Raw genomic sequence first — 27,405 nt, 5'->3', positions numbered from 1 at the left:
ATGCAATTCCTCCTCTGTCCCTCTTCTCCCTCTCCTCTTTTCTCAATTCCTCTTCTTGCTCTTCTGCATAATTCTCTCCCCGAGTTAAAACCTCAAAGCTCATTTGATTTAAAATCTATCCTATTGACTCCCAAGTACAGGCTGGAAGACACAGCAGAGAGAGAATAAAGAGAAAAGAACAAGAAGTAGAAACAGGTAGTGAGAAAGTGTGGTGGAGGCAATAATTAGAGTCCCAATCATAAAAATGCAATCAAGAACAATAATATTCAGTTATATAATGCCTTTAACATGGAAAAACATCCTAGGAGCTTCACAGTTGCCAAGCCAAGATGTAGATCATGGAGAGGTGACCAAAAGCTTAACCAATGGATGAAGATTTTAAGCATGGGCTTGAAGAAAGAGACTGGTGGAAAGATTTAAGCAGGGAATTCCAAAGAGCGGTGGTTAGGTTGATAAACAAACTACGGTGGTGGAGAGAAGAGAGGGGAATATACAAGAGGCCAGAGTCTCAGGAATGGAGGGTTTAGGAAGTGTTGTAGAGCTGAAGGTAATTAGGAAGAGCAAGGCCATTGAGGAATTTAAGCACAAGAGTGAGAATTTTAAATTTGAGGCAGAATCAGGCAAAGGGATTGCCAAACCTATAGAGGTGTAAGGCAAACAGCAAAAGAATTGTTGCTCCAGTCATGATTTTTTTTCTCGAACCCTACCTTTTAGCTTCTAGTGATTTTAGCTTCTTTGTGTTCTTCTTTGCACTACAATATTTAATGACCTTGATTTCACTTAAGAAGTACCTACCTCATATCTTTGGAGGCAGTCATCAGCAAATAAGCTGGGAGCAAAAGTACTGGAGATTCAAATTCAAATCGCAAGCTCTGTGATTGGATCAAATAAAATAGTTAAATTTTTTTTAAAATATGGTTTTAAAAACCCTACAGTGGTCTTGCAATTGTTATTAAGCCAAGAAATGTGAATGCTGGGAATGAATATTCCCTATTGTTTCTGCAAATTAATGAAGTTATAAAATCCAGATTTTTGTTAATTTTTATTTCTGTTTGTTCCATAACAGGACATGGTGTCGGTGCAATATCATCTTATACCATCTCCAAACAAGCAGAAGAATGGAAATAAAGAGAAAGAGAAAGATGTGGATAAAGAGAAGGATATGAAAGATGAGTTCGCTGATGCTCTAAGAGACCTGAAGATACAATGGATGGTCAAGTACGTACTAGTTCATTCCAAGATGTGTGTAGGCCAGTGAAGTTGATTGGGAGTTTAACTCTTCAAATTTTAATGTCAAGAGAAAGTTTGCTATTTCTTACAGAGATAAAAACAAAAAATTGCGGATGCTGGAAATCCAAAACAAAAACAGAAATACCTGGAAAAACTCAGCAGGTCTGGCAGCATCGGCGGAGAAGAACAAAGTTGACGTTTCGAGTCCTCATGACCCTTCAACAGAACTAAGTAAAAATAGCAAAGGGGTGAAATATAAGCTGGTTTAAGGTGGGGGGGAGAGCCCCCCTTCCCTCTCTCTCTCTCTCTCTCTCTCTCTCCCCCCCCCCCCCCCACCACCACCACCACCTTAAACCAGCTTATATTTCACCCCTTTCCTATTTTTACTTAGTTCTGTTGAAGGGTCATGAGGACTCGAAACGTCAACTTTGTTCTTCTCCGCCGATGCTGCCAGACCTGCTGAGTTTTTCCAGGTATTTCTGTTTTTGTTTTGCTATTTCTTACCATTTTCCCTCTATTTAAAATTCAAGTTATTGAAAAAGTCATTTTTCATAATAAACCTGTTTTGAAGAAATAATGTTAGCCTTTCAAATCATTTCAGATGTCTTAACATTATGGAATGTATTCGGTTTTTAATAGCTTACACGGTATGAATGTTCCAGAATATACTGTTTTCCAAATAGTCATTTGTGTTTAATAGGTGGTTATCCATTTACCAAATTAGGCAGCAGAACACATTCTGCGAGCCACAACTATTTTTTGTTAAACTATAGTTCAGTACAAATATCAGGATCCACTCCTTATCCAGAAGCTAACTCCACTACTAGTGAAAAATCCAGCTCTTAAGTACAGGCTTCAATGCGCATCACCTGCTCTCAATTCACTCTGAAGCTTGCCCTGGTTTACTCTTAAAGGGACTTGCATTTCTAATATTGTTAACTTGGAAGTACAGAATTTGAGTATTGCTGAAAAAAGAGACATGCTGTCGAAGTGTTTTGTCTTGCACTCATCGAGACAGACATGCAAGAATATCAATTGTAAAGGGAACAACAACTTACACTGGATGAGAGGAAAGTACTGATTGGTAGAGGCCATGGAAAATGCACTAGGGAACAGTTAACAGCCAAGCTTTTGTTTAGAAACATAGAAAATAGGAGCAGGAGTAGGTCATTCGGCCCTTCGAGCCTGTTCCGCCATTCAGTATGATCGTGGCTGATCCACTTTCTCAATGCAGTACTCCTGTGCTCTCCCCGTTCCCCTTGATGCCTTTAGAGTCCAGAAACCTATCTATTTTCTTCTTAAATATATTCAGTGATTTGGCCTCCACAGCCTTCTGATGTAGAGAATTCCATAGGCTCACCACATTCTGAGTGAAGAAGTTTCTCCTCATCTCAGTCCGAAATGGTCTACCTCATATCCCGAGACTGTGACCCCTTGTTCCAGACCCCCCCCCCCCAAACAGAGGAAATATCATCCCTGCATCCAGTCTGCCCAGCCCTATCAGTATTTTATACGTTTCAATGAGATCTACTCTTATTCTTCTAAGCTCCAGTGAATACAGGCCCAGTTGGCCTAATCTCTCCTCATACAACAATCCTGCCATCCCAGGAATCAATCTGGAGAACCTTCGCTGCACTCCTTTCTTAGGTAAGGAGACCAAAACTGCACACAATACTCCAGGTGTGGTCTCACCAAGACCCTGTACAGTAAGACATCCTGTACTCAAGTCCTCTAGCAATGAGGGCCAACAATACAATTTGCCTTCTCAACCTCTTGCTGCACCTGCATGCTTGCTTTCCGTGATTGGTGTAGAAGGACACGCAGGTCCCTTTGTACATCAACATTTCCCAATCTATCACCATTTAAATAATACTTTGCCATTCTGTTTTTCCTACCAAAGTGGATAACTTCACACTTATCCACATTATACTGCAACTGCCATGTATCACTCAACCTGCCTAAATTGCCTTGAAGCCTCTTAATATCCTCCTTATCATTCACATTCCTACCAAGTTTCATGCCGTCCGCAAACTTGGAAACGTTACATTTGGTTCCCTCATCCAAATCATTGATATATATTGTGAATAGTTGGGGCTCAAGCACTGAGCCCTGCAGTGCCCCACTAGTAACTGCCTGCCGCTCCGAAAAAAGAAACATTTATTCCTACTCTGTTTCCTGTCTCCTAACCAGTTCTCGGTCCATGAAAATTTATTACCCCCAATCCCATGTGCTTTAATTTTGCACACTAACCTCTTATGTGGGACTTTATCAAAAGCTTTCTGAAAACCCAAATACACCACATCCACTGGTTGTCCTTGACTATTTTGCTAGTTACATCCTCAAAGAACTCCAGTAGCTTTGTCAAACATGATTTCCCTTCCATAAATCCCTGTTGACTTTGTCTAATCCCGTTGATATTTTCTAAGTGTCCTGTTATCACATCCTTTATAATCGACTCCAACATTTTCCCTACTACTGAGGTTAGGCTAACTGATCTGGAATTCGCTGTTTCCTCCCTCCCTCCTTTTTTAAATAGTGCAGTTACATTTGCCACCCACCAACATGCCAATCTGTTCCAGAGTCTATAGAAGTTTGGAAGGTAACAACCAACGCATCAACTATTTCCAGGGCCACCTCCTTTAGTACCCTAGAACGTGGCTTATCAAGCCCTGGGGATTTATCAGTTCCATTAATTTCTCCAGCACTATTGTTTTAGGTAATACTAATTTCGTTCAATTCCTCTTTCTCACTACCCCCTTGGTTCCCTAGGGCAGAATATTGCCATCGGCGTGTGGGGCGGGCCCGACATGCCGACGCGTAAAATGACGCACGATGACGTCAGGCATGCATCCTGATGTCATCGCGCACTATTTCGATATTTCGTTTGGCTGGCGCACGCCAGAGGCGGCTGTGCACTCACCAAACTGTCAACGGCTTATTAAGGCCATCAAAAAAGCAATTAAAGTTGTTGACAACGCTGCCCGTCCAACCTTAAGGTTGGTGGGCAGGCGAAAAGCCCAAGCGGCCTTCGCGTTTTTCAGGAAACCTCATCCACGGCGGGATGAGGTTTCCTGAAGCTTGTATTAAAAAATTAATTTTCTTAACTTCACCAACATGTCCCAGCTCATGTGACACTGTTGCATGAGGGGACATGTCTAAATAAATTTTTACTTTATTTATTTAAATATGGAGCTGCCTCAGGGAGATTGCTGCGCTCTTTCACGCACATGCGCAAAAGAGCACAGGCCCCGATTCTCCCATTCTCCCCCCGCCCGCACAGGTAGCGCTGAGCACTACCGGCCGTGCATTACATTGAGCGGGCCTTAATTGGTCTGCCTGCATAAAATGGTGCACAGCCGATCGTGGGCGCTGATCGGCTCTGCGCCCAGCCCGCCCGCCATAGGTAAGATTCTACCACTAGTATTTCTGGGAAGTTAAACCCTTATTTAAAAAGGGAGAGAGACAAAAAACAGGTAACTATAGTCCAGTTAGTTTAACATCAGTCATTGGGAAAATATTAGAGTATTATAAAGGATGTAATAGAAGAGCATTTAGAAATGCATAATATAATCAAGCAGAGTCAGCATGGCTTCATGAAGGGGAAATCATGCCTGACAAATTTATTAGAATTCTTTGAGGAGGTAACAAGCAGGATAGATAAAGGGGAACCAGTAGATGTAATATGTTCGGATTTCCAAAAGGTACCACACATAAGGCTACTTATTAAGATAAGAGCCCTTGGTGTTGGGGGTAGTATATTAGCATGGATAGAGGATTGGCAAACTAATAGAAGACAGAGAGTTGGCGTAAGGGGGACATTTTCAGGATGGCAACCTGTAACTAGTGGAGTGCCACAGGGATCAGTGCAGGGGCCACAATTATTTACAATATATGTTAATGACTTGGATGAGGGAAGTGAATGTACTATCGCCATGTTTGCGAATGACACAAAAATAGGTGGGAAGTCAAGAGGTGAGGATGACACAGAGTCAGAGGAATATAGACAGGTTAAGTGAGTGGGCAAAAACTTGGCAGATTGAATATAATGTGGGAAAATGGGAGGTTATGCACTTTGGCAGGAAGAATAGAGGAGCTGAATATTATTTAAATGGGGAAAGGCAAATGATTGTAATATTCATTTATTGCATTGATGCATTTCGTGATACATGTTGTAAAAGTTGAACCTGATTGTACTTTTGTGATGGTGATTTTGAAATGGTTTGGAATGTTGTTGAAGATATTTTATGAATAAAGTATATTTTTGCAAAAAAAAAAAAAAAAAAAATTTTTTTAAAAAGCTGCAGCACAGAGGGATTTGGGGGCCTTCGTGCATGAATCACAAAAAGCTAGCAGGCAAGTTAAGCAAGTAATCAGAAAGGCAAATGGAATGTTGGCCTTTATTTCAAAAGGACTGGAGTATAAAAATAGGGAAGTCTTGCTAAAGCTTTACAAGGCACTAGTTAGACCACACCTAAAATACTGTGAACAGTTTTGGTCCCCTTATCTAAGGAAAGATATACTGGCATTGGAGGCAGTCCAGAGAAGGTTCACTAGGTTGATCCTGGGTATGGAGGGATTTTCTTATGTGGAGAGGTTGAGTAGGTTGGGCCTGTACTCATCGGAGTTTAGAATAATGAGAGGCGACCTTATTGAAACATATAAGATTCTTAGGCGGCTCGACAGGGTAAGTGCCGAGAGGTTGTTTCCCCTTATGGGAGAGTTTGGACCAGAGGGCACATTGTCAGAGTAAGGGGTCGCCCATTTAAGACAGATGAGGAGGAATTTCTTCTCTCTGAGGGTAGTGAATCTGTGGAATTCTTTACCACAGAGAGCAATAGAGGCTGGGTCTTTAAGTATATTCAAGGCTGGTATAGACAGCTTTGTAATCAGTAAGGGAATCGAGGGTTATGGGAAAAAGGCAGGAAAGTGGAGTTGAGGATCATTGGATCAGCCATGATCTCATTGAATGGCGGAGCAGACTCGATGGGCCGAAAAGCCTACTTCTGCTCCTATGACTTATGGTCTTAGAGAACTGAAGTAGTTGTTTCATTGTCCTGCCATTTCCTTATTTTCTATTATACATTCTCCTCTTTCAGACTGTAAGGGACCTACATTTGTCTTCACTAATCTTTTTCCTTTTACAAACTTATAAAAGTTTTTTACATTCTTTTATATTCCTTGCAAGTTTGCTCTCATACTCTATTTTTCCCCTGTTAATCAATCTCTTGTTCCTCCTTTGCTGAATTCTAAACTGCTCCCAATTCTCAAGGTTGCTATTTTTTCTGGCAACTTTATATGACTCATCTTTGGATCTAATATTATCCTTAATTTCTTTTGTTAGCCGTGGTTGGGCTGCTTTTCCTGTTGTGTTTTTGCACCAGAAAGGAATATATAACTGTTGCAATGCATACATTCATTCCTTATATATTAGCCATTCTATCCACCATCATGCCATTTAATGAAGTTCCCCAATCTATTTTAGCCAACTCATGCCTCATACCTTCGTAATTTCCTTTCTTAAGATTTAGGACCCTAGTTTCAGATCGGACTACTTCACTTTCTACCCTCAGGAAGAATTCTATCATGTTATAGTCATAGTTCCCTAAAGGACCCCGCACAACAAGATTATTATTTGAACCCTTCTCATTGCACAATACCAAATCTAGGTTAGCCTGTTCCCTCGTTGGTTCCTCGATATACTGGTCTAAAAAAAATCTTGTATGCACTCTAGGAATCCATCCACAGTGTTATTGCTATTTTGGTTTGCCCAGTCTATATGTAGATTAAAGTCACCCATGATGACTGTAGCACCCTCGTTACATGCATCTCTAATTTCCTGTTTAATGCCATCCCCTACCTTATCACTGCTGTTTGGAGGCCTATAGACAACTCCCACTAATGTTTTCTGCCCTTTGTTGCTTCTTAGCTCCACCCAGACTGATTCGACATCTGGATTTTCTGAGCCAATATCCTCTCTCACTATTGCACTGATTTCATCCTTAACTAACAGGGTCATGCTACCTCCTTTTCCTTTTTGCCTGACCTTCCTAAATATCGAGTGCCCTTGGATATTCAGTTCCCAGCCTTGGTCACCCTGCAGCCATGTCTCTGTAATCGTAATCAAATCTTACCCGTTTGCATCTATTTGTGCTGTTAATTCGTCTACTTTATTGCGAATGCTCCGTGCATTCAGGTACAGTGCCTTTAGACTTGCCTTTTTAACATTTTTACACATCGTTTCTTGTACTATGGCCCTATTTGCTGCTAGCCTTTGTTTCCTCTGCCTTCCGCTCTTGCTTTCTACTTTTCTGTCTTTCTGTCTTTGGTTCCCTCTCTTGTGTCTGCCTGCTTGGGTTCCCATGCCCCTCCTAATCTAGTTTAAATCCTCCCCCATGGTACAAGCGAAGGCTCCTGCGAGGATATTGGTCCCGGTCCTGCTGGGGTGCAACCGTCCAGTTTGTACACGTCCCATCTTCCCCAGAATCGGTCCCAGTGCATCGGGAATCTAAATCTGTCCCTCCTACACCATCTCTCCAGCCAGGCATTCATCTGATCTGTTCTCCTATTCCTGATCTCACTAGCATGTGGCACTGGGAGTAATCCAGAGATTACTATCTTTGAGGTCCTGATTTTTAATTTATTTCCTAGTTCCGTATATTCTGCTTTCAGGACCTCATCCCTCTTTTTACCTATGTCGTTGGTACCTATATGGACCATAACCTCTGGCTGTTCACCCTCTCCCTTCAGAATGTCCTGCAGCCACTCATTGACATCCTTAACTCTGGCACCAGTAAGGCAACATACCACCATGGTGTCGCATGTGTGGCTGCAGAAATGTTTATCTGTTCCCCTTACGATAAATCACTAATGCTCTCCCACTCTTTTTTTTCCGCCTCACTGTGCAGCTGAGCCACTCATGGTGCCATAGACTTGGCTCTTGCTGCATTCCCTGAGAAACCATCTCCCCCAGCAGTATCCAAAATGGAAAGTCTGTTGGAGAGGGAGATGGACCCAGGGGACTCTTGCACTACCTGCCTAGTGCTTTTACTCTCTCTGGCGGTCACCCGTGGCCTTTCTGCCTGTGCATTCTTTACCTGTGGTGTGACTACCTCACTGTATGTGCTACCCATGAAGATCTCATCCTTGCGAATGCTCCACAGTGACTGCAGGCGCTGCTCCAGCTCCGAAACACGGATTTCGAGTAGCTGCAACTGGAGACACTGCCTGCAAACATGGTCGCCCTGGACACTGGAAGTGTCTCTGACTTCCCACATCGTACAGGAGGAGCATTCCACTTGGCCAAGCTGCCCTGCCATGACTTAGCTGTAAATTACTCCCTTTGCTTTTACTTCCTCTAGTTTAGGGAATATTAAGGACAGAAGAAATACTTACCAGGTCCTACTTACCAAGGCCGCCACTCTTTTTACTGAGCGAACTCCCTCTCCCTGTATATTTTTCTCCTGTTCACTTCTTTCTCTCCTTCCCCAATTTTTCTGTGTCATATACCATTTTAGCTGGGTCATTAGTAAAGAAACTGCCGAACCTCTCCCAAGCCTTACTGGGACTATAGTGGGTATTCAAGAGATGCAGAATTATTTAATGCTTGTTTCATTTCTCATTAATTTTTTTTTAACTGGTGGATCAATTATGCTGTATGTTTATCCAAATGTTTCTATATTTCCTTGGTGTACTTAGCTTTTTATGCTGGTTCCAATTAATTATCTTCATATTTAGACTTGTGATTTAGCCCTTATTCAGGAAATAGTGCATCCAGTTTGATTTTTCCTTAGGAACACTCTTCATAACTGTCTTGTTCCCACTCCTTGTGTGCTAGGCGTTTTTTTTTTAGATTCATGAATAAAATTTTCCAACGGAAATGCTGACCATATGGCTCACAAGCTTATATGATTAGGACTAGGAGGCTGAAACTAGAAGTCCTTAATAAATAAATATAAATAGATAAATAAATAAAACCTATGTGATTTTCCTGGTGATTAATATTGGATATAATAGTCAAGATGAAGAAAATAAATCAACGACTGTATAAAATATTTTATAATACCTGCCAAAAGGTTAACATCTACTGGCAGAACAATAACAATGCCAAAATCGAAACAAAATTTTTGAGAGATAGATGGGTATTTAATACAAGAGGCCATAATAAATGGATTACAAAGTAAATCTGGAAAATGGCAAAACACATAATTAATAGTAAAGGTAAGAACTTTTGCTTTGCAAAAGAAAAAAATAGCACACTGCTTTTCATATTTATACAATGTATTTTGCAGGAGCGCATATTCATGGCATAGATGTTTGTACAGTGCTTCAAGGCTGATTTAATGTGGATGGCTTGTCGCCTTCGTATTCTCTGGTTGGAATGTTAACCATCCATTGAATTGTATAATGTGGCTAGATTTAGCACTGTTGCTTCCAAATCAAAGGAAATATGTCTGATTTGTCCTATTCTCAAATAACTTGCTCATTTCAGTCAAATATCACCAGTGTCCATCATTTCAAGTACCATGAGACATGTCTTTAAAACTTATATCAAGCACAGTTGAGTTCAGCCATTCATAATCTGTAAGTGTTGTTGAATTGGTGATAAGAATGACACAGTACAGTTATGGCCACTTAAACAAAAGAGAAGAATTCAGGCCTGTTTTCAATGTTGAGATAACAGGTACAAAGGAGAATTTTTTTTCTCCCTTAGATCATACATTTTTGCAGCTCTTGCCCCTCAGAGTTATCTTAGTCTCCATCAGTGGCTTGGTCATGAGGAAGTGTCTTGGAATAACTGGATATCACAAGATGTTTTCTCTCCCTGTAAAAAGTCATTCAATATTTACTCCATTCCACTTCTAGTGCCTGACTGAAAGCAAGCTAGTAGTGTGAAGATTGTAGTGTTTCAATTATCTGCACTGACAGTTTCTAGAAAATTGTTAATTTTTGTAGGCTTAATTTATGGCTACATTGAAAGGAATATTTGAAATTTTTTTCTGCAAATCCACCAACAGAAAGATTCTTTTTTTCTGCAGATTGGACATGAATACATTCTATGAAGAATTGAAGGACACATATCCAACCCATCTTCCGCTATATGTTGCACGACTGCATCATTTGGACAATGAAAAGGTTAAGATTCGTCTAAAAGTTGCTTAATCAATGTACAGATACATGCATTATTAAAGAAAATTTTGCTTCCTTTTGCTAGTGAGTAAAGGCACCCTCTAATGTCATTCTAAACCTTAAAACTGTGGCATAGTCTCCTCTAGAATCACCCAAAGATCTATCGTTGGCTTGTCTTTTTCCTAATCTATCCATTGTTTGGTAATGACATTTTCAGATTGATTATATATACTGATGCCATCTAGCTCTACCTCTTAACCATGCCCTTTGACCCATCTGTACTGTTATACTGTCTGACATCAAGTCATAAATGAGTCAAAATTTCCTCCAATAGAACATCTAGAAGACTGTAACCACATTTCCCAGTCCCCAATCCCTAGTCACACCTTTAGGATAAACTTGGCTAAGTGAAACTTTGGCATGCTATTTGACCCAGAGATGAGCTCTCTACCTGCATCCCATTAATCACCAAGAATAATTATTTCCACTTCTGTATCATCACTCAACCTGCACCACTAGCTCACTACACCACTGCTGAAACCCTCGTCGTAACTAGGTCTATTGGAGGAGAAATTGGATTGTGCAGCACCTGTTATTTTAGGTGCTGTGGACTAACACTCAAAAATCGGGTCAGATATGTGCAAGCACGTGTTTTTGGTATTTTCCTATACCTGTCCAAAATTTGAATCGTCTATGGGGAGGAGTTTAGCTGATGCTGAAGTACTTTTTTGTTCATATAAAAGCTTGTGCTGAAACAAGTTGCTTCCAAACGTAGTTTGCCTAATAGGACTTTATTTGGAAATCGAGCATGACAGGGAGATTGAATAGAAGCCATGCAAAGCATGCAAACTGCTAGAATAAGGAGGAGAAGGAGAAGAGCTCTCAGCAGGAGACCACATTCACGATGATCTTTCAGGAGCAATCCTCTTGCCTTAACTTCAGCAACAACAAATGCATGAAACATCTTCACTTCACAAAAGAGGGTTGTGACTGAAATCTGCCAACTGCTGCAGCCACAACAGCAACCTTAAAGTAGGGTAAGGACAGCATATTCTGATTTACGAGCATATGAAATAGGAGCAGAAGCAGGCCATTCAGCCCCTTGAACCTGCTCTGCCATTCTGATGAAAAGTCTTTCTCCACAGATGCTGCTTGACCTGCTGAGTATTTCCAACATTTTCTGTTTTTATTTCAACATATTCTGTGGCTGTCAAGGTGATCACAGCTCCTAAACGTTTGTGTGTCTGGTTCCTTCCAATTTTCTGCTGGAGATGTAAGCAACATCTTGCAATTTGCCATACACAACTGCAAAAGGGAAGTCACTGAGACGGTATACAAAGATAGACTGCTGCATCTTATTCCCTCTTGCCAGAGACAAGCAGGCAGAGTGAACATGAGGGCTTCCATGAATTGCAGGCTTCGCCATGTGCAGGGAGCCAGTCACTTCAAGCCAACTCAACCATTTTCATGACCTGAAAGGGATCTCACACTCTCATGGTGTAGCTGGTGACCACAGGCAGCTCATCATGCAGTGAATGCTTGTTATCCTGGCAGTACTCGCAATTTCTTCTTTTTACGACACCTCTATTTGATGAAGTCAAAGGCTAGTAGTGAGCAACAGGGATTATCACTCATGCCATGCCTCATTATGACTCTGGTCCAGAACCCACATCAATGTGCACAGCAGGCCTACGAGAGACATGTTGCCAAATGGAACATTGCAGACTACAGCGTCAGTGTCCTTAAGCTACACTTCCACTGGCTGGACTGTTCTCGAGCAGCCCTACAGTACTCAGCTGAGCAGGTGCCAAGATTTATGGTAGTCTGCTTCACTACCTGGCATCTATAAGGGAACAGCCTTGGCAATACCTGTCAAAAGAGAATAAGAGGAGGAATTGCAACAGGAAGTGGAAGAACACGATGTAGAAGGAATGGTACTGCTGCCCAGACTCACCATGATCATATAATTCAGGGGCAGTATCAGTAACCTTAACCACACCTATCCATTCACCAATAATCCCACATTCTTGGCCTTTTTTCCAACACTGACCATCATATCATTCTCTTTCCAACGACACATTACAATCCAATTTTATAAATTCAATCGTGATATTATGTACACAGAAACAAAGTAATCAAATTTGTGTTTTCCCTTTGTGCCTTTTTAAAAGTTTTTTATTCTTTCACAGGATGTGGCTAGGCCAGCAGCCTGAGTTTGCAAGGCAGCACTCAGACACTGTTTGTGCTGTGATATCAACTAATAGACGCTGCATCTTGGGTTCCACAGACAATATATTGGAGTGTTCACCTGTCCCATGTTGGAAAGGATGGGCTCCATGCTCAGTGCAAAACCCTGCACTCATTTGGTGCTGGACTCCTCCATGCTACTTGGCATTGAACACAGGCTTTCCAGTGCACCAAACATTTGGTTTTGTATACCCATCAATTTTCTTCTGTAGCCTGGCCCATCGATGTCCTCATCTAACTCCCTCTGCAGAAGAACTAATGTGCCACATCACTCTCCAGCAATAGCTGGCCCCCTATTGCAGCCAATAAACCACAGGGAGCATTCGCTGTATACAGCAATCATTTAAATGATCAGGCATCACAAATTTACCAAGCTGACAATGCAATGAATGGGCATGGGTTAATCACATATCAGACTCTCCATGCCCATTTTTGGGGCAGGACAATTTTTCCCCCACTTTCTCCAATATCCTCCTTGCTAACTTTACATCCTCCATAAACGCCAACTTGTTGAAAACTCAGCTGCCCATATCTTGTCTGACACCTAGTCCTATTTGCCCATCATCTTATCGACACTGATGAATTGTTTAACAAAAGCAAAATACTGCGGATGCTAGAAATCTGAAACAAAAATAGAAAATGCTGGAAAGATTCAGCAGGTGTAGCAGCATCTGTGGAGAGTGAAACAGAGTTAACGTTTCGATTCCATATGGCCCTTTTTCAGAGCTCTGAAGAATATGGACTGGAAACGTTAACTCGGTTTTTCTCTCCACAAATGCTGCTACACCTGCTGAGTTTTTCCTCATGAATTGTTTCTCTGTTTTCTAACACGTTGAATAGAATATCCACAGACTTGTGTTCAAACCTGCCACAACCTCACCCCACCCTGCCTGCATTTTCCTCTAGCCTTGCATCCTCCAGTCCTCCTCATGTCCTCCCATGTATCATGCCCCAGCCAGTCGTTTGAGAGCCTTCAGTTGTCTTGGCTCCACTCCCTGGAAAGTTCTCTAAATCTCTCACTTTTCTTTCCACCTTTTGAAGACTTTGGCCCAGAATTTCCATTCTGTGAGGAGTCATACCCCAGGGGTACCCCAGAAGATGCGCTGGGGGACTCCCGGAAATCCCCACACAAGGACTGCATGGGAATTGCCCAGTAAGTTTAAACTTCTGTTGGGAAATTACCCTGCACTGGGAACCATCAGAGTTTTCAGATGGCTCCGACTCTCTGAGCAGAATAGTTATCCTGGAAAAATTGGAAAACCACTTCTAACCCCTGGGTAACTATAGTACTGACCCCACCTCCGAACCCCCTACTGGACCCCTCCAACTGCCCTCCTCTTACCCCCCCGCCGACTAACCGCTCCACCCACCCAACTACTGCGCCACCTCCTTCTCCTACCCTCCTTCCCCCCCAACTCCCCTCCCCTACCCCATTGCTCTCCCAACCCCCCAGCTGTTCTACCTTGGCACAATTTCTGTTCTTTTTATCCAACCAATTCTCCTTTTCATCATTTCCCCTCCCCCATAACGAATCTTAGAGTATTTTCTACGTTCATAACATTATGTAAATGTTTTTTCTTGTTATTACTACCAGTAAAAGGATTCTGACCTCTCCCATTTAGGAGCGAATGAAAAGATTGGATGAAATTGTGGAAGCAGCAGATGATGTGATATCTCGAATTGATCAAACTGCACTAGCAATTCATCTAGCCATGAAGACTGATTCCAGACCTGAAGCAGCTAGTGTTAAGAGGTGCATACCTGAAAATTATTTACATTTTATTACTGACCTATAGAAGAGATTTCTGGAAACTAATTAGTTCATTCTATAACCAATTTCTTTAAATTATAGTTGTCAGTATGACCTTAAGAACTTACTCACTTATAATGTTGAAGTTGTTTGACATATTTACTGATTCTTGGCGTCTGCCTCTGTAACTGATCCATGGCATCAAGCCTTCAAGTTAATACCTTCTTTTTCAGTTTGTTTTGTTAAATCAAATGGTGATAATGAACACACAGAAATAAAGCAATTTTTGAATGAGAATATCTGCATATTGCATCCTATTTAAAAATATCCCTTCTTGGCGAAATAAATGGTCAAAGAAACGGCTAAGTTTGCAAAAACTAAGCTTTCAAAGATTTCATTAATTTCTGAACAACCAAATAGCTTCTGATACATTTATTAAGTTCTTAAAAATGGTGCTGTGCTTCAACAAACTAACTGTTCTAAGCAACTTAAAATTGCTTTTCAGGATAATGTTTGAATCAATATTGAATCTTTGAAGTGTATGATTCTTGCTATGCCGAAATACTGTTTTTATTATATCCATTCTTTTCCTATACTCAGTGATATGGAAAAACAAAAATCCTCCCTGATTGATGCTTTGTGCCGAAAGGGCTGTGCACTGGCCGATAGGCTTCTTCAGTTCCATTCACAGGATGGTGCTGCCTCAGAAGAAATAGACAATACAGAAGATGATCCCAAATGCAGCTTCAAAAGCTTGACTGAAACCTCCTATGAGATACTTAAGTGGGCAGAACTTACTGATGCTAAGGTAAACTTTTTTTTTCAATCTGTTATTTTTGAGGGAACAAACTATATCCCTTCCTGTGGATAAAGTGTTTCATCATTGCCTGGTGGTTACCCAAAGCGATTTTAACTGAAATCGGTTTCCCAAAGCTGCGTAATTAGTTTGGAATCTTGCTCTCTGGACTTTCATAGCAGCCTAAAGGCAGGTCTAGTGACCACAGAGCTACTTTGGGAACCCCATTTGCATCTCATGAATGTTTATTAAAAGACCAACACACCAGAATCTTGATCCCCCTCCAAAATAAGCTCCCCACCAGTAAGAATTTAGAACGTTCGCTTTCACAACTGTGCAAAAGTAGCTGGCACCTGGTGAGGTAGAATTCAAGATCAGTAGATGCTGGTTTCGCCTGTGTTTCACACCGTCATTGAGAAATATCAGCTACCTGTAGCACAAGCAGCACCAAGGGCTGGACGTGGGGAGGGGTGAGACTGAGGCAGTATCGGGCTGGGGAGGATGTCAAGGAGCAGAGTTTTTTATTCATTTATGGGATGTGGGCTTTGCTGGCTGGGCCAGCATTTACTGCCCACCCCTAATTGCCCTCGAGAAGGTGGTGGTGAGCTGCCTTCTTGAACTGCTGCAGTTCATGTGGTGTAGGTACACACACAGTGCTGTTAGGAAGGAAGTTCCAGGATTTTAACCCAGCTACAGTGAAGGAATGGCAATATACTTCCAAATCAGGGTGGTGAGTGACTTGCAGGGAAACTTCCAGGTGGTGGTGTTCCCATCTATCTGCTGCCCTTGTTCTTCTACATGGTATTGGTCGTGCATTTGGAAGGTGGTGTCGAAGGAGCCTTGGTGAGTTCCTGCAGTGCATCTTGTAGCTGGTACACACTGTTGCCACTGTGCATCGGTGGTGGAGAGAGTGAATGTTTGTGGATGTGGTGCCAGCCAAGCAGGCTGCTTTCCTGGATGGTGTCAAGCTTCTTGAGTGTTGTGGGTGCTGCACTCACCCAGGCAAGTGGGGAGTATTCTATCACACTCCTGACTTGTGCCTTGTAGATGGTGGACAGGCTTTGGGGAGTCAGGAGGTGAGTTACTCACTGCAGGATTCTTAGCCTCTGACCTGCTCTTGTCGCCACAGTATTTATATGGCTGGACCAGTTCAGTTTCTGGTCAATGGTAACCCCCAGGATGTTGATAGTGGGAGATTCAGTGGAAGAGTGAATGAATGTCCAGGTGCCGTTTAAATATGGCACCCGTACGTTGGAGCCCATGACTTAATGGCAGGTTGGGCCGCTTCCTGCCCCCCCCCCCCCGCCACAACGTACTCCTCACAGATACATAATAAATTAGCTGAACAGCGCAAAATCTCACCTATTCAACCACCCGACTCTCTAGCTGAAGTCACTCCAACTTCTGCTCCTGCCACTGGACTTAGTCTCCAGATGGAAGATTCCGCCCAAAGTCTCAGAGAACCGAGGCAGGCCTTTTAAACATCCTGCCTCAGCATCCCCTGTGGCCGCCGCCTCCCCCCACCCCCCCGCCCAGAGCGAAAGTCTTGCCATGCTGGGCACTTCTTCCAAAGTTTGGTGTGCTGAGCCAGGAAATTTCCCAACTCGAGCCAGCCACTTCAGAAGCAAAAATCTGACCGACTAGCTCTATTTCTTTTTCCACAGATCCTGCAAAACCTGCTGAGTATTTCCAGCATTTGGCTGATTCCTAAATGCCATCTGAACAAGGGCAATAAATGCTGGCCTCGCCAGCAATGCCCACATCCCATGATCAAATAAAAAAAAACCTTGCATTGTCAATCATAAAAATGAGCCTATGCAGATCAGAAAAGTTTGTCTTGAACTTCTGTTGTTGTCTTCCTTTCTTCTCTGTATATCAATGCAATTTTTCAGTAAATAGTACGAGCAGTAGATTGAAGTTGTTATTTAAGCTTTATTATTGGCTCCCCAGTAGGTTGGTTGCTTAAGGTAATGAGTGGTTGGACTGTACAGTAAACTGTAAGGTTCCAGCATTAATTCCTGAACTCTGCTGAGCAATTTTATCTTAGCCAGGAGAAGCCAAAAGTGGAGAAAAACCATTCAGGGGAATTTTACTATCCAGTTCACCCTGCTGGAAAACTGCGCATTAGAGGAGGTCAGCTGAGGAGAAAATTGGGCTTTACTGTGATGCCAGTAATAATTGAATTGCATGGTGATAATGAGGGTTGGAGTTTACTCTGTTATGCTGCCCTTAATTGGATATAGTGGTGGAAAATGAGGCAGGGAAATCCTATTACATCCCTGACCTCTACAGGCACCACCATGGATTTTCACCAGTCCCAGCAGAGGTCTCGCTTTACCACAACTTCAAAATCCTGAACACTTTACTGTTCAAATAAGTTCAAGTCCTATATTAGCGAATTCATAAAATATAAAATGAGGAGAGAGAACATGAGAGTGTTTGTCTCAAAAGTTGGGTAAAAATTGGAAAATTTAGGCTGGTTTGATGTTTGTTTAATTCTGTTCCTTATGTTGCAATCGATCTATTTGCTCTTTTTTCCCCTGTTTGTCTTAATAGGTTTTAACTTTTGCATACAAGCATGCACTAGTGAACAAAATGTATGGCCGGGCTCTCAAGTTTGCAATTAAACTTCTGGAGGATAAACCAAGTAAGGAAAACTGGAAAAATTGCATCCAGGTAAGGCTTACTTGCTTTAGTTTGTTGCAATAGGAAACAAAGATTCCTTCAACAGATACAAAATCAAAAGAGCAAGAATCAGTAGCAATATGAAGAGAATATATGTCTGTGTAAATTGCAAGATTTGATTGCTTATTTAAACCAGTGGGAATTCTTCCCTCCAATGGGAGAGCATTTTGGTGGTAATGATCACAGTTCAGTTAAATTTAGTATAATTATGGAAAAGAAAAAAGATAGACCTGGCATAAAAATTCTCAATTGGAGAAAGGTGAATTTTTCTAAACTGTGATGTGATTTAGCAAAAGTGGACTTGAGTTAGTTACTTTAAGGTAAATCAGTGTCAGAGCATTGGGAGGCATTCAAGGTGAAAATGGGAAGGGTTCAGAACAAATATGTTCCTGCTAAGAAAAAGGGTAGAACCAAATCTCCCCCTGGATATCAAGGAGTATACAAGATAAGGCAAATGAGGGAGGCTTGTATTAGAACCAAGGGGTAAATACTCCAAAAAAGCCTGGAGGAATATAGAAAGTGTCAAGGTGAAATTAAAAAGGAAGTTAGGAAAGCAAAAAGAGGACATGAAAATATATTGGCAAATAAAATCAAAGATAGCCCAAACATGTTTTATAAATACATAAAGAGCAAAAGAAAAACTAAGAAAAGATTAGGTCTGATTAGAGACCACAAAAGTAACCTGTGTATGGAGCCCAAAGACACGTGTATGGTTCTAAAAAAGTTGATGATGGAGACATTGTAAGGAGAGGAACGTGGAATATTAGATGGTATAAACATAGAGGGGAAATATTAAGGAGTTTAGCATCTTTGAAAGTAGATAAGTCACCAGGCCCAGATGAGATGCATATAAGGCTTTTAAGAGAAGCAAGAGTAGAAATGGCAGAGGCTCTGATCATCATTTTCTAACCCCCTCTGGGTACAGGCATGGTGCTGGAGGACTAGAGGACCACTAATGTTGTAACATTATTTTAAAAAGGGGATAGACAGAGTAACCACTAATAGTAACCAATAACCTCAGTGGTAATCAAAATATTGAAAAAAATTCTGAGGGACAGTATAAATTGTCAATTAGAAAGGTCTTGATTAATCAAGGGCAGTCAGCTTGGATTTGTTACCGAAAGGTTATGTCTCACAAACTTGATCAAATTTTTTGAGGAGGTAACAAGGAGGATAATAACCTACATGACCAGAAAATTATTGTTTTATATATAAAATAGTTTAACAAAAAAAATCATTACCTCCACAGAAAATAACTAACCTTTGGATTTCAGATTACAGTCAAAAATTGTTTAAGATTTGAACTCATGCAAGAAATTGAACCCTGTTGTGCAATTTTTTGGTGGGCGAAAAATTAGAGTTAGGGATCAAGCATCTGGGTGCCCTCTCGCACACTCACCTTATCATCCCCAGAAGTGTGTCAATGCCAAATGGACAGCTGACAAGTTTCTGTTGACATGAAGACCGACCTAAACAGTGTTAGACCCCCGTAAGTATGCTAATCAAGGCCTAACACCTGCTTTAGGATCGCACTGTCCCAGTCAGCATAAACTGGTTCATTTAATTTTTTCCAATTCAATAGTGGCTTAACCAGCAATCCTTAAAGGATCATTGGAGGTGCTAAAGGATCTAAGTAAAACTATAATTGCGTTAATATGGAGGCAGGAGGAGTAGGGTGCAAACTGAGCAGGCTGACATCTTCAGGCAGGCTTTCCAGGACACTGAAATTGACAAATGCAGTGGTCAAAACCTGTCCCTTTGATTGAACAACTAACCTGCCAACATCAGACTGGTGGATAGGGTTTTATTTGAAACTCTACTTATTAAACATTTTGTTGGTAATAATAGACAAAGCCAATAGAGAGTTCTCTTCTTGTTCGATGAAATCCCAGTGAAAGTACTTGGTCAATATACTATAAAAACTGTCAAGTTGTTATCTAACATCTTACTATATAATTTAAAATGTGTATTACTGGTTTGGTGCTAACTGTTCAAATGTTTGCTGTAATATCCATGTGTTTGTTTCACTTAGACAATGAAGTCTCTTGGATGGAGCCATTGTGCATCATTTACAGAGAGTTGGCTTCCTATAATGTATCCACAAGACTATACCCCTTTCTAGGATAATTGTCACAGGCATCAAATTGATTGGAAGAAAGTAAATTTAGTAATTTTTATACTTTTGTCTTTTTTTCTAAAAAGGCACTTTTTTTTTTAAAAGTATTTTGGACTTTTATACAGTATGTTTTCATTCATTAACGGATGCAATGATTGTAGGACATTTCTGTTACTGCTGTTTACCATAACTACTTGATTTAAAAATAAGGTGCTTAGGCTTCCTAGGCATGATACTAGGTGCACCTTAGGTTTAATTGTTACTGTTTTGAAATAGATATTTGTATATCTTTATTTATTGAACAGACTGGTATTCATGTATTTACACTAATTCCTTCTGCATATTTGCCAACTGTAACTTTTTTTTGCCCTTCATTGGGCCCAACTTGTTTTTGACATTTGTGTCTTTAGTTTATCCCACAATTTAAGGAAAATGTGTCTGCTTCCAATACCAAATAATTCCTGGGCACTTTTTTTCCCACAATGCAACACCCAGAAACAAACTAATATTGGCAGCTGTATTTCAATCGCCCTTCAATTTCAGTAGATCTGTGAAGCTCAAAATAAACTTGTGACAATATGAAAAAGGCAAGTTATAGATGCATTGTCATAAATATGTTCAGTAAAAGAAATACACTTGACATTTTGATTGTCGTCTTGGATAATTTTCCCATGCCTTATGTGTTCTTTTCATATGAAAACATATCTTTAAAGACCTTTAGTGCTTTTCTACTTTGCCCACCTAATCGGCCAAAGTAGTGTTGAAGGGAAAATAAGCTGTCATTTGACACTTTCAAGTTTTCATTAACTTGGACAATGTGATTCCAGTCTGTGCAAAACATGAGCAGAGTACAGAGACGTTTATCAAATTATGCTAATCAAAGCTAATTTCCATAACCAATTTGGTTAATTAGAAAATTAGACTTTGATAATTAAAATTTATAACTCATCTTGATTAAACTTGGGAGTACAGGTAAAGCCATAATCGAAATAGGAATAGTCTGTTCTAATACATTATTGAATAAGTCACATGTAAGGCCTTTCAAATTAATAGTCTAAACAATGATTTATCAAACAAGAAAAAGTGTTTACAGTGCAGCTTGCATGGATACAGTGCCATGATATTGCTATGTTTTAAATTAAAGTCCAATATTCTTGACTTGAATCTGGATACCTAAGGTGCAAGTAAAGCCTCAGTTCACTAAAGCAGAGACCTGTGAATGTGGGTATTGGTGCCCATGTATCTGTGGTTGAGAAGATTTGCATGAAAGTGGCAATATGTACAAAATCTTGCAATTGGTTCAACCGCTTTTTCATTTTTGAGATGTGTGGTATAACATTTATTGTTCAGAGACCATCAAAACATGATGATTACCCAATATTCTTCCTGTGTTGGTGCCACCAACTTCAATTTAATGTATAAACATGTGTACTGTAGTCCTTATTAAGTAAAAAGAATCCATTATTAAAATACCAAACCATGATGCATGAAACATAGACTTGTATGACTTTAAGCCTCTAAATATCATTAACCATCTTTTCTATAATGTTTTCAAACTTTTATTTTCTATTTTGAAAGTAATCAGAGTATAGCAAAAAACTGGGAGTTAATACTGCTCACTTTATAATGCAAATGATTGCATAAGAAACACATTGAAATGTTAATATTTATTTTGATATTGTGCGTCACACTTAAGGAATTATTTTCCATTCCCTAGTGATATTTGGACATAGTCTTTTGTATAAGAAATGTAGTCTTGCTGCAGTTATTTAAATATGTTGACCCTTAATTTGACAAAAATGCAAGGCCTTCATATTAGAGTGTGTATTAATTATTAACCATTTTTAAAATGTGCACTTTTGATATATTCATAAAACCAAATTCATTATTGACATCAGCCCCTTCTAATTTTGTGTTATGACATAATTGTTTCACCAGTTGGTAAGTGGCCTTTTATATTTTTGTAACGTTGTTCGAAAAAGTCTGCACTACCTGCCTGGGTGTTTGTCCAGAATTTCCCACCTTTAGCTCACCAGCTTCTTACACCAACAAAACTGAGATTGCAAACTCATGCAAAGAATAGTGTTTGCAAGCCCACTTCTTCAATGCTCCTTGACCTAGTGTGTTGCAATTAAATGATTCTGCATTGTGTTTGAGCTTTTAGTGTAATGTGCCCAAATTTTGGAGAAGGAAATGCCTTTGGACCTAAATATAATTAACTGTCCAGATTACTCCGCTGTATGTTAAATCAAGAAATATGATCTATGAAAGTAGGTTAGAACATATTTGATGGATTTAAATTACACCCTAAATTACAAGAACAAGCCATGAGCACTTAAATTACCGGATCAATTTCACTCTACATCTGTAACATTTTTTAAGGCCTGTTTCTGGTATCTCAGTTTCAATTTTTGAGCTGTTTTCATGCAAGCTATAGCTGATAGCAAGCATATCTTTGACATCTGGTATTCACATCTAGTTATTAACACTGTATGTGACGTTAAAATGATCTTAAAATAGTTAATACGCTGTTTGCAGAATTCACTAATCTGCTATATCGTGTATCATCACAAGCAAGCCATCATTGGTGTAATTTTATATAAAGTGTACAATATATAAAAGCCAATTAACTTCCATTTGATACTTTCCATTTATGGTATCTTTGTCTAACTTATCTAAACCTGTCATAATCTTGTTCACCTCTTACCAAATCCCCCTTCAATCTCCTTTGCCCCAAGGAGAACACCCCAGCTTCTCCAACCTAACTTTGTAGTTGAAGTCCCTCAGACCATTCTGGTAAATCTGCTCTGCATCCTCTAAAGAACTCTGCATCCTTCCTAAAGTGTGGTGACCAGAACTGGGTACAATACTCTAGTTGTGGCCTAACCAGAGCTTTATAAACTTTCAGCACAATTTCCTTATACTCAATGTCTCTATTTATGAAGCCTGAGATCCCATATGCTTTACTAACTACGCTCTCTCAATATGCCCTGTCACCTTCAATGATTTATTTATGTGAACTCCCAAGTCCTGCTGTCCCTGTAGACTCTTTAGAACTGTGCCATTGTGTCTGTATGGCCTCTCCCTATCCTTCTGTCAAAATTCATCACCTCACACTTCTCTGTATTCCATCTGCCACTTGTCTGCTCATTCTGCCTGCCTATCTGTGTCCTATTGCAATCGATTGGTATCATCCTCACTGTCAGCCGCACCTCCAAGTTTCTCTATTCCCACATCCATGTCATTTTTAGATATTAAAAAAGAAGTGGTCCTAGCACTGACCCTTGGGGAGCACCATTCTATCATCATCCGGTCTAAAAAAAAACATTTGCCATGACTCAACTGATTTTTGTCCTCAAACCAATTTTTTCATCCAAGCTAATACTGACCCTCCTATTCCATGAGCCTCAATTTTGTTAACCAGCCTTTGTGGTATTTTGTTAAAGGCTTTCTTAAAATCCATATAGACAACACCCACCACAATTCCCTCATCAACCTCTATTACTTCATCAAAAAATCAATTAATTTTTTAAAAAATCAATCAGTTAGATTAGTCAGACACAATCTGCCTTTTACAAATCCACGCTGGCTCTCCTTAATTATTTCAAACCTCTTTTTTTACCCTGATTATTGTTCCTAAAACCTTATCCACATTAATACTAATCTGATCAGCGTCTAGTTATTGGATTTCTTGAACAAGGATGTCATATTTGCCACTGTCCAATCCTGTGGCAACTCTCCCCTATCTAGGGAAGATTGGAAGATTATGGCAAGCCCTTCTGCTATCTCGCCCACTTCCCTTAGCAACCTAGGATGCAAGCCTCACGGACCCGGTGACTTATCCACTGTAAGCATACCCAACCTTTACAGTACGTTCTGCCGATTAATTTTCACACCATTCTGTTGACATTTTGTCTTCCTTAAATTCCATATTGACTGAAAATTATAAAGCAACTGATTTTTTTTCTTGTTTCATTCCTATGCATTTTAGTTCCTTTAAATTTTTGTAGTGAAGTACAATAGACACTGATTGAAAACCCCACAAAGTGAAATATCATGGACACACACATTCATTTATTTTAACAAATAAACATTGAATGATTAACAAAACCATGGATCCAAAATAAAGTTGACACAGCCTAATTGGCAAACAAACTTTAAAAAAAAGTACACTTTTTTATATTCTCATCCCTTTCTGTCTTTGAATTTCCATACGGTGGGGGTGAAAATGGATGAGAATAGGGTAGGTAAGCTAATTATCACATGGAGGATAAATGCCAAAATAAACAGGTTGGGCCAAATGGCCTGTTTCCATTTTGTAATTTCTGTTTATCCCTTAGCTTCTAAGTGACTGGTCTAACATCTTCTGCTAATCTGCTCTATGAGTAGCCTCAAGGAAGTTCACAATCTATCCTTGATATTCCTATTCCTGAGAGAAAGTTCTTAACTGCCATTTTGCATCTCCCATGGGACTGTTCAAGATAAAATTGCTGAGTGCTTTCATGATGGCTAAGTGGGTAAATGCATTGTTCCTATGCATGTACAGACCAGGAAGGTCTCTTTTGATATTTGTCCTGTTCTGTGTTAGGTGATCTGAGCGGCCACGCAATAGCAATTGAGGGCTAGGAAAGGGAAAAATCACCAAGGTTTGTATTTCTGATTACTATCTACTACACCTACCTCCTGCTGGAATTTTGCCCGAATGGCCATTTTTGACACTATCTGTGATTAAATAACTCACTAAATCTTCAGACCTAAGTTTATAAAAGTAGAACAGTCACTGAGCTAAGGTGCTAGAGGGTTTCTGGCCTCCATATAACTGTATCCTGTCTGCAGTCAGTTACTTAAGGAGAGGAGGGGAAACTGGGAAACACAATGTACAGACCAATGTTTACCAATTTATATATTACTGATTATATGCTACCATGATGGAACAACTTTATTAAATAAATGATCAAAGAGCCTTTTAGAATTTTTATCACAAGTGAACTAGACCGTGAAATTAGAAGTGCTTAAATATATTGATACTTCTAATGAATTGAAAATGAAGACTCAACATTACAAACATTGTGTGTTAATATTTTTGTACTTATATATTACACATTTGATGTTGCAAATATAAATTTAGATTTAGAAATATAGATTTAAAACCTGGCAGATTCTTTCAGAGCGCACTCTGCTAATGCGAGTTTACAACTGAAGCTGACACATGACAGAACTTTGACCAACCTTAGTTGTCAGGTCATGTCCATTCGCCTTCATGGTTATGCTGTTAACTATATGCATGTGAAGTCTAAACATGGCCACACACGCAATGTACTTTTTTTTCTTTGAAACATGGAATATGCTCTTTGTGCAAAAACTGTGATCAGAAACAAGAGGATACCAGGTATGTTCTGTTTTGGAAGAAACTGAATGTTGGTCAATAAACATGAATGAATGAGACAGCATTGTTCAACATTATATAATTTGTATAGAGTCAATGCTGCTTTGCTGCTATTAATAGCAAGCCAGTAAGCAATGTTAAAGTGGCAATATTACCAATTAATTGGCACTGTTCACTAACCTAAAATAGAACTGAAAAGATACCCTTAAATGGAAGAAGATGCAGTTCAGCTCAATGCTAAGAATGAGCATTGAGGTTTAGAATTCCCAAATAAATTTGTGCTCTTGTTTACTTCAGAACTGCTTAACTATTAGACCAGACTACTTGCGGTGGTAATGACAGCAAAACTAGCTGCACTCGCCTTCATTACTCCACTGAAACTGACAACAACAACTTGAGTCCGCATATGTACAGAATAACATGGAAATGCAGAAATTGTTTTCAGTCATCTTATGCTTCTCCAGAGGGTGTGCTATTGCAATATCTCCCCCCCCCCCCCCAACCCCCGAGACTACAATAGATGAAAATCAATGGAATTGACAAGAACTTCCACTCTTACATTGCTAACCTCGCTGTTAAACCTCTTGAAAAAGTTATGCCTAGTTTAATGTGGTGTAACTGGGTTTTAACGACGTACTAATTTAATAGTTGGTGCTAAATGCCCTCACTGGCCCTGAGAAGCTAATTTTATATTTGTGAAATATCAAATTTCCCCATAATAAATACCACATTTTTTTAATCGCTTGTTTATCTTTATTTTAGCTTCTATCTTAATTCAATCATAATTTATTTCAAAACTTAAATTTTCAAGTACTTTCAACATTCTGGTTTGCTGTATGTAAATACTTCAGTGCAATTGGCTGCTTACCTACATCATGGCTGCTGCACACCTTGGCTTGGCCCAGATTTAAACTGCCATCAAGAAAAGGGAAAACACCATCACAGAGATCGCTAGATCTTTGTGGGCAACTTCGTTGGCGGTGAGAATCACTGTTGTCTTGCCTCTGACCGCAAAATCCAGCCCTATGTCTCTGAGTTGCATATGCGTTGGGAAATCTCCAGTGTACACATTTGATATAAGTTTGCAGTGAATTTCTTCCAAGATTGAGAAATTAAAATCTTGAAATCCTTCTGTAGAACTGTAAGATATTAACCAAATACTCTATATGAGTGAGCATTAAGAATCATCCTGTCAATATTATCAAAATAGAATTTTTTTAATTGCCAATTTTTGGGGTCCAGTTAATTATTGGGGACCATTTGACCATTAAATCTGAGTTCTGATCCTTCTCTGGTAGAAATCAGGCAAGGGGCAGTTAAAATGGAGCTGGGGACCCACCTCCTGGTCAACTGCAGTTTTCATAAGCAGGACACCCAAAATCAGCAAGAAATGTTAAATCTGCAGATTGTGCACAGATGATCGAAGACCAGAAGAGACCCAGGTAAGGCTCCTCTGACTCCACAGGGAAACCTTGACACTCCCAGATGTAGGTTCTCTGCTTCCTACTGGTCATGAGTGCTACCTGATGAAACCACCACCATTCCAATCTTACCTTGCACTTAAGTGACTACCAGACATAGTTCCGTCAAGTCTCCAGCAGCAGCCTCATGCTGCCTGAAATCCAGAGATCCAGGCAGTAATTTTGGGCAGGAGTCCAGTCTACATTATGGAAATGTGGTCAGGGAGCAAAAAATCTCTGGGCCTCAGTTGTCACCAGCACATCACCTTGATGTTCACACTGACCACCTCCTCCCAATTATCATTATCATCTCCTGGTAAGATTGCCCCATGAGGATCTGTTGGCCATGATATTGCCTTAAAGTCTGTATTCTACTCCATCCAAAATCTTCACTCCTGTCTGCATTTTAGAACCCTAGTCACCCAGCACATCTCCTCTTCATTTCTCAGCTGTATGTTGTGTGAAACATCAAATACTGCATGTTTTTAAATAAGCTGTTTTGATAAGCCCCTATTTTAATTTTGAGAGCTTCAATAAACATTTTAACTCCGTTCATCTGATGGAAACAGGAAAGGAGCAAAGTTAAAATGGAGGTGGTGTGCTTAACCG

General features: G+C 40.1%; 1 protein-coding gene across 4 annotated transcripts in view; it reads left to right on the top strand.

Annotated features, from left to right (window-relative positions):
* The window catches only part of tpp2 (tripeptidyl peptidase 2), a 172,354-nt gene extending 150,912 nt beyond the window's left edge, over nucleotides 1–21,442 (top strand). For all 4 annotated transcript variants that reach the window (XM_078545859.1, XM_078545858.1, XM_078545860.1 and 1 more), the window contains 6 exons: nucleotides 1,067–1,218; nucleotides 10,266–10,362; nucleotides 14,226–14,356; nucleotides 14,954–15,161; nucleotides 17,706–17,825; nucleotides 19,867–21,442. In XM_078545859.1, the coding sequence (XP_078401985.1) occupies nucleotides 1,067–1,218; nucleotides 10,266–10,362; nucleotides 14,226–14,356; nucleotides 14,954–15,161; nucleotides 17,706–17,825; nucleotides 19,867–19,956 (798 nt within the window). In that variant the 3' untranslated portion in view covers nucleotides 19,957–21,442. The remainder of the gene's footprint in view (nucleotides 1–1,066; nucleotides 1,219–10,265; nucleotides 10,363–14,225; nucleotides 14,357–14,953; nucleotides 15,162–17,705; nucleotides 17,826–19,866) is intronic.
* Nucleotides 21,443–27,405: the final 5,963 nt, after the last annotated feature.

Source organism: Cetorhinus maximus, chromosome 7 (assembly GCF_964194155.1).
Source record: "Cetorhinus maximus chromosome 7, sCetMax3.hap1.1, whole genome shotgun sequence".
NCBI lineage: Eukaryota > Metazoa > Chordata > Chondrichthyes > Lamniformes > Cetorhinidae > Cetorhinus > Cetorhinus maximus.
Note: the sequence above shows the minus strand (reverse complement) of the source record. Positions and strands in the feature narration are given on the sequence as shown.